This window comes from Anomalospiza imberbis, unplaced genomic scaffold (genome assembly GCF_031753505.1).
Source record: "Anomalospiza imberbis isolate Cuckoo-Finch-1a 21T00152 unplaced genomic scaffold, ASM3175350v1 scaffold_689, whole genome shotgun sequence".
Lineage (NCBI taxonomy): Eukaryota > Metazoa > Chordata > Aves > Passeriformes > Viduidae > Anomalospiza > Anomalospiza imberbis.
Window position 1 is genome coordinate 1 of NW_027100302.1, and position 7,458 is coordinate 7,458.

The 7,458-nt window shown below is 56.2% G+C and overlaps 1 protein-coding gene across 1 annotated transcript; it reads right to left on the reverse strand.

The window, feature by feature from the left end:
* Positions 1-3,569: 3,569 nt before the first annotated feature.
* LOC137467573 (zinc finger protein 239-like) lies at positions 3,570-4,470 on the reverse strand (the record flags this gene model as incomplete). The annotated part of the gene is made up of 2 exons (XM_068179058.1): positions 4,354-4,470; positions 3,570-4,186 (listed from the first exon to the last, which is right to left on the reverse strand). Coding segments are annotated over exons 1-2 (734 nt in total), but the record flags the coding sequence as incomplete, so codon positions are not given.
* Positions 4,471-7,458: the final 2,988 nt, after the last annotated feature.

The following is a 7,458-nucleotide window of genomic DNA, read 5'->3' on the forward strand; positions in this document are numbered from 1 at the left end:
TTGCCAGTGCTGCTCCCGTGGCCCTGCCCCGCTGCCCTGGTGGCCCTGGTGTTGCTGCAGGGCCTGAGTGCTCTCGAGGCCGGGCACAGTCCTGGGGGTGGCAGTGCCGGATCTGCAGCAGGGACAGCCCATGGGCACTGCTGGGGCAGCGCTGACGCCTCAGGCCAGGGCCTGGGGGCTCCAGGCTCCTTGCCCAGGCTCTCTCAAGAACACGGCCAGGCCAATGCTCAGCACAGAAAACCCCCGTGAGCAGCCCCAGGCTGGCCGTGGGCAGGCTGGGTGCAAACAGCATGGCTGGTGCTCTGCAAGGGCCCTGGGGGAGACGGGAAGGAGCAGCAGAGCAGGGGCTGATCCATCCCCAGTGCGCTGGACAGCCCAGGGCAGCGTCCCAGAGCGTCCTCATGGAGCTGCCAACAACATCCCCCCTCTGCAGCCCTGGCCTCTCCCCCAGCTCACAAAGGTGCCGCATCCTTGCAGGCACAGCCACGGCAGCACTGGCTCAGGAGCCCCTGTTTGCATTGCACACAGCAGGCGGGAGCACCCCCATGCTGTTGCTGTGGGGACATAAACCTGAGGGAGCACAAATGCCATCAGCCCCTGGGACCAGGAAGGGCTGGGGGACGCCAGGGAAACCACTCAGCTTTGTCCTGGCCTCTGCAGTCAGCCAGAAAGTTTGTTCCCATCAGCTGGGAGTTTCCTGTCCCACTGCAGATGCTGTTGCTCAGAGCCAGGGCTGCCTGGCAGCCACCCCCAAACTGCCCTGAGCATTTCCTTGGCTTCACCTTTGCTTTCTTTCATCTTTCTGCTACAAATTTCTTCCAATTCCCAAACCCTCTTCCCTGCCATGCAAACAGCACATCCCTGTTTGCCCTTTCCTCTCTGGCCCCACTCCCCATTCCAGTTCCTGACTGGGCACCATGGGAACATCTCTTGGGGAGCAGGATCATCCCACAAGTGCTGCAGGAATTGTCTGCAGGCTCCTGCAGTGCCTCGTGCTGCTCCCTTGCCAGAGGCAGCCCAGGCCAGGGGGGCACATCTGGTCTGCTGTGTCTGGCTGTGGGGCTCCCTGTTCTGGGCAGTGAGGAGGGGCTGCAGAGGCTCTGCAGGACTGACAGGATGGGCTGTGGGGCTGTGAGGAGAAGCTGAGGGACCTGGGCTGCTGGAGCTTCTGAAGAGGAGGCCCAGGGCTCCTCCTGCAACTGCTCCCAGGGTGGTTTCAGAGAATCCCAGAATCAGCAAGGCTGGAAAAGACCTTGGAGATCATCAAGTCCAACCTGTGCCCTGACACCGCCTTGTGTCCCCTGAGCCTCCTCTTCTCCAGGATAAACAACCCCAGCTCCCTCAGCCGCTCCTCACAGGACTTGTGCTCCAGACCCCTCACCAGCCTTGTTGCCCTTCTCTGGACACACTCCAGCCCCTCCATGTCCTTCCAAAATTGGGGAACCCAGAACTGGACACAGCACTCGAGGTGCTGCCCAACCAGTGCTGAGCACAGGGGAAGAATCACTGCCCTGCTCCTGCTGGCCACACCATTCCTGATCCAGGCCAGGAGTCATTGGCCTTCTTGGCCACCTGGGCACACTGCTGGCTCATGTCCAGCCTGCTGTCCATCAGTCCCTGCAGGTCCCTTTCTGCCTGGCTGCTGTCCAGCCACTCTGTCCCCAGCCTGTAGCACTGCAGGGGTTGTTGTGGCCAGAGTGCAGGACCTGGCACTTGGACTTGTTAAACCTCATTTTGTTGGATTTGGGCCCTGGATCCAGCCTGTCCAGGGCCCTTGTGAAGAGCCCTCCTAAGCTCCAGCAGATCAACACCCCCAGACAACTTGGTGTCACCACGGTTCCATGAGGACCCGGAGTGTCCCAATGCTCTCCATGATTCCGTGAGGCCTCCCAGTGTCACAATGTCCCTTTGCTTCCATGGGACCCCTTGGTGTCACAAAGTCCCTTGGATCCTTGGGACTGGCAGTGTCCCCATGGATCCTTGGTTCCATGAGGTCTGGCAGGGCAGCAATGCTCTCCTTGGTCCCACGGTGTCACAATGGCCTCTTGGTCCCAAGGGACACTGTTGTGGTCTGGGGTGGTGGCGGGCACAACTTTCCCTGAGAGTGTTTTGTGCTAACGGGCAGGAGCCACGAGAGCCCCGGCACACACACACACACACACACACGGAGCAGCTCGGCAGTGAAGACACGGGAGGGTCCGGGCATGGAGCTCCAGCGAGGGTTTGTGAGGGTCTGACGCTCAGCGGTCCAGGGGTTCAAGACAAAGACAAAGGAGGGTTTAGGGTATAAATACAGGGAAAGAGGGGGTGGAGGAGAGCATCAGGGATCTGAGGGTTTAGGGGTGGTGCACAGGGAAAGGGACTGATAGGGAATGCCAGGGTGGATAGGCGGGGACATAAACCAAGGGGAAGACAGGGAAGGGAGAACTTGCTAGAACATGAACATATGAGGGTAAAAGGGGTAGGAAAGGCCAGCAGGTCAATGGGGAGGACAGAACTGGGACAAATTAACACAGTGCTGTAGAGCACCTTGGGGGAATCTTCTGTCCTCACCCTGAGCTGTGAGGGATGCCCGGAGCCTAAGGTGCATTTCTCCAGGGGATTGCTGTTGCCCTCTCCCCAGTAAGCTCGCAGGCCTCCACAAACACACACTGGAGATGTCTGGGGCCGCTCATCATTTCTCTGCTCTCCAGCACCGAGGCAATGGACTCTGGCACAGCTCTGAGCTTGTGCCCGTGACAGCCACCCCGGCAATGGGGCTCCATGGAGCTGCTCTCAGGAAACCCCCCAAGAGTTGGGGAGTGCCCCAAAACTGTCTCAAGCATGTGAGATACCCCGGGATCTCTTCATGAATGTAGACTATTCAAAAACTCACTCAGTAATGGGCTCCCCCTATCTTAATCATCCCCAAACTTCGGCTGTCTCATTCCAGACTCCAGTCTACCTCCCCAGTCCCAACCCATCCCACCCATGCTGGACATCAAGATCCCCTTCCCAAGCTGGATTTCCCCCATTTCACACTGCCCAAACCCCATCCCACCCATCCTGCCCCACCCAATGCCCATCTCACCCCTCCTGATTTGCATCCCACATTGCCCAATCCCCTTCCAACCCAATTTCACCCTGAGAAGTGGTGGAATCCAGTAATTTTGGGGTAGGATTCAGTAGTTTTCAGTGGTATTGACTGGTTTTGTGGTGACAGATCAATACTTCTTGTCATTTGGTGTGCAAAGAAATAAAGACCACTAAACCAAATTCCTCCAACCTCTCCCATATCCTTCCAGATGTCTCCCAGAATCCAAGATTCCCCAAAACACAAGTAAAATGTGAGGCTTCAGATGCCTTTGATGAATTTGTTGATTTTTACCCCAAATTTCTGTATTTTGAAGGGAGGAAGATAAAAGATAATTAGAGACAAAATAAAAGGAACACCAGCCACTTCCCTCTGTGTATCAGAGGAAATGTGGGTCACCAGGGCTCTGCCCAGCGTGGGTCCTGCAGTGGGGATGGAGCTGGAGCAGCGCACGAAGCTCTTCCCGCACTCGGGGCACTCGCAGGACGTTCCTTACCGGTGCCTCCGCTGGTGTCGGGTAAAGAACGAGCGGTCTGAGAAGCTCTTCCCACACTGGGGACACTCGTAGGGCCTCTCCCCGGTGTGGATGCGCCGGTGGGTGACGAGGGTGGAGTTGTGCTTGAAGCCCATCCCGCAGTGGGGGCAGTGGAACGGCCTCTCCTCGGTGTGAATCCGCTGATGCACAAGGAGATGGGAGCTGGTGTGGAACCTCTTCCCACACTGGGGGCACTCGTAGGGCCTCTCCCCAGTGTGGAACCTCTGGTGGACAATCAGGTCGGACCTGTGGCTGAAGCCCTTCCCACATTCCAAGCACTCGTAGGGCCGTTCCCCAGTGTGGATCCTGTGGTGGCAGATCAGGTTGAAACTCTTCCTGAAGCTCTTCCCACACTCCAAGCACTCGTAGGGCCTCTCCCTGTCATGAGGCTGCTCATGGACCACCAGCTCTGAGCTCTGGCTGGAGCTCTGTCCACCTGCCTGCCCCAGGGTGGGTCTTTCCTCCTCAGATCCCAGCGATCTGCGTTTACAGCCCCTCCTCGTGTGGCATCTCTGGGGCTTTTCCTCCCCGTTGGGTTCCTGCGCCGTGGAGCCGCTCAAAACGGCCTCTTCCACGAGGTTCTGTCCTGGGGATTTGTCCTCCCTGCTCTCCATCCTCAGCTCCTGCTCTGGGGGAGGAAGGACAAGGAGAGGATGGGATTTGCCTCCGTGCCACAGGGAAGGGCAAGGAGATCCCCCCAGTGCGTCCCCAGCAGGACGGCACCGGCAGCAGGGCTGTCCTGCAGCCAGGGCCGTGCTGGGCTGGGAGATGGAGCAGGAGAGAGGGGGAAAGGGGCACTGACTTCCTCCTCACCTGCCTGAGTGTCCCAGGGCATCTTCCTTGCAGCCTCCTCCTCCTCCATCCAGCCAAAGTTTGGGAATGGGAAATCCTGGTTTGGGGAAAAAGAAGGTGTGAACACCTTGTGTTGGGGATTCCTCCTGCACAAATCCATCTCCAGATGTCTCCAGGTGTCCATAAAAACCTCCAAAAATCAAGAGTGAATAAAAAAACCCAAAAAAGCAGGGGTGTCCCATTTGCAGTCTGATCCCTCTGGGGTTCTGGTGGTTCCCCGTCTCAGGGCTGCAGGGGATCCCGTGGGTCCTGGGGATCCCCCTTCTCCAGGGTCCTGCTTAGGGATGCTGGGGGGTTTTGGGGTACGAGGGTCCCCCTCTCCAGCCTCCCCCCGGTCCAGGCACTTGGGGCTCTCCCCTCTCCCCACCACCCTGTCCTGGTTTAGGGCAAATTTGGGAGAAAACGCCCAAAGGGGGTTTTCGAGAAAGCAGATTCAAGCGACCCCTCCCCCAACCAGTTCGAGAAAAGATTTCCTTGGAGAAAAGTAGAAAAAAACTGTTTATTTAACAGGCAAAGCATTCACCAGCACAGAAAATGAACAATAGTAAACAATACAACCTGTTGCCGCTCCAAAAGAGATGACAAACTTAGAAAGTCCCTCCGTGGGCTGCAGCTCGGCTCACTCCATCTCTGATCAGTCCCTCCGTGGCCCAGGCCCGGCCCGGTGGGCCACAGGTGCGAGCTGCCAGTGCTCTTCTGGTGCTCAGTCCAGAGCAGGTTTAAACAGCTCCAAAGAAAAAGAAAAACCACAGTCCAGGGAACTTCCCTGCCCCAGCAAACTAAAAACTAACTAAAAGCAAAGGAGAGCTCTGTCCTGCTGCCTGTCTGCTAGCAGACAACTGATACTTTAGGTTTAAGGTTTTCTGTTCTGTTTTGCTGTGCAGCTTTAGCTTTCTATTAAGTGTTCCTGCGATCTTTTCACAGGGTGGTGAAGACAAAACAATCCTGTTCTAGCTGGAGAGTCAAGGACAATCTCTTCAAACTTCAGGCCCAAAGCACAAACAACGGGAAAAGAGGAGGGCAGGAAAGCAAGCCAGCAAGGAGGATGAAACTTCATAATTTGAAGCTATTAATTGGGCAGTTAAATCCTGTATGCAAATGGACTAAAACTTATAAAAATGTGAGATCTCATGAACAAGCCCTCTTTTGCTTCCATCTTGGAGCCATCCAGGCAGAGCCACGACTGTGGCTCCGGCACCGCCGGGGTGTGGCCTTTGAAGGCACTTCAATAAATATCCACTGTGAAAAATGCATATTATATGACTCTACACAGATATTTACTATATGTATTATGCTAGGTTGGAAAGTTATGTTGTATTAACATTTTAATAATATAGTAAATGTAGTTTTGTAATTAAAATTAAGCTTTAGTAGTTAAAATAGAAATTATGTGTGTAAGGTATTCTTTTATTAGCTCAAGAAAAGGAGAAGATAATCAAGAAATTCTTCACATGGAGATAACAATTACAGAAACCCATAAATTTTCCAGAGGAGAGGAATTTATGGTTTTCCTTATCAGCAGAAACGAACTTCTTCAAGCCTGACTTAGACTGGAAGGCGCCTGGGGATTACAGAAAATTTCTTGACAAGTACCAGATGGATTTCTTGTTTTAAATAAAATATATGCATATTCATAAAGTGTTTTGTATATGCAACAGATTACCCTCCTTAAGGAGTAAATTTTCTTTTAACGGGGTCCTTTTCCTGGCTCACTTTTGTCCAGAAAGAGGTACCCAGCCCGGGCTGTAACTCTTTGCTGCTATTGTCTCATTAATTGTCCTAACTCTAATTGTTTAACCTTTATTACTACACTTGTATTATTTTTATAACCATTTTATTTTTATTTTTATTAAACTTTTCTAAATTTTTGAAACAAGTGATTGGCGTTTATTACATCCACTTTATTCCTCTTGGCTCCGTCTGGCCTCTGCTCCAGCTCCTTAAGGCATCACAGCAGTCCAGGAGCCGGAATGTGGAGGAGCGAGTGCAGCTCCTGGAAACAAACTGCGCGCTTCTTCCTGCCCCTCTTCGCTCTCAGAACCAGCCTTAAAGGTGCAGAACTCATTTCGGGCTACACGGACCAATGGGGGCACGGGCACCGCGAGGTCACCCCAGCACACGGCCCTGTCAGGGTCAGGGGGTCCCGTCCCCGCCTCATCTCCGGGCTGCCGGGGGTCCCCCAGCTCCGCTATCGCCCCTTCCCCTCTCCCCGCCCCGGGGGTCCCACGCTCCGCAGCCCCGGCTCTCACGGGGATCCCCAAAACCAATGTCCCGCCCTGTCAGTACCGGGCCAGCCCCGCCTGGACCCCCCGGGACCCTCCCGAGGGGCGATCACAGCTCCCCTCCCCCGGAAAAAGCTCCTCTTAGGGACGCCCGGAGGGATCCGGGGCCGGAATCTGCCGGCTCCGAACATTCTCCAGAAAAATCCTCCCGGAGACCCCTCGATAGAGGCGGGGCGAGCTCGGCCTCCCCCTCCCCTGCGGCTCGGGGCTGGGGGCGATGCTCCCGGGGCAGGGGGTGCTGCAGACCCAGCGTGCGAGCGCTGCAAGCGGCGGGATCCTCCCGCTCCTGCTGCTCCTCCTCCTCCTGTCCCTCCTCTTCCTCCCGCATCCCCTCCGCTCCCAGCCCGGAGCTCCCTTTCCCACCCCTCTGTCCCGGGCCGCCGCAGCACCGGCTGCTGCGTGGGGGCAGCCCCCGATCGGCCCCAGGGGTGGGCAGGGGGCTCGGGGACCCCCCCGGTGCGGATCCGTCCCCCCGGCCCGAGCCCGAAATTCCGCTCCCGGGCCCGCGGAGCTCTGCGGGTCCGCCCGGCAACCGGTGAGTCATCGGCGAGGAAAGCGCTGGTTGGCTGGAAATTGTCCAGCGCCTTCTCGGATTGGCTGGAATTGTGAAAGGCGCTGCGCCCCGCGGGTGTCCCGGGGAGCTGCGGAGTCCGGGCCGGAGCCTTTCCCTGTTTCTTTCTGTCTCTCTGAGACCTTTTCCCGATTGCTTTCTCTCT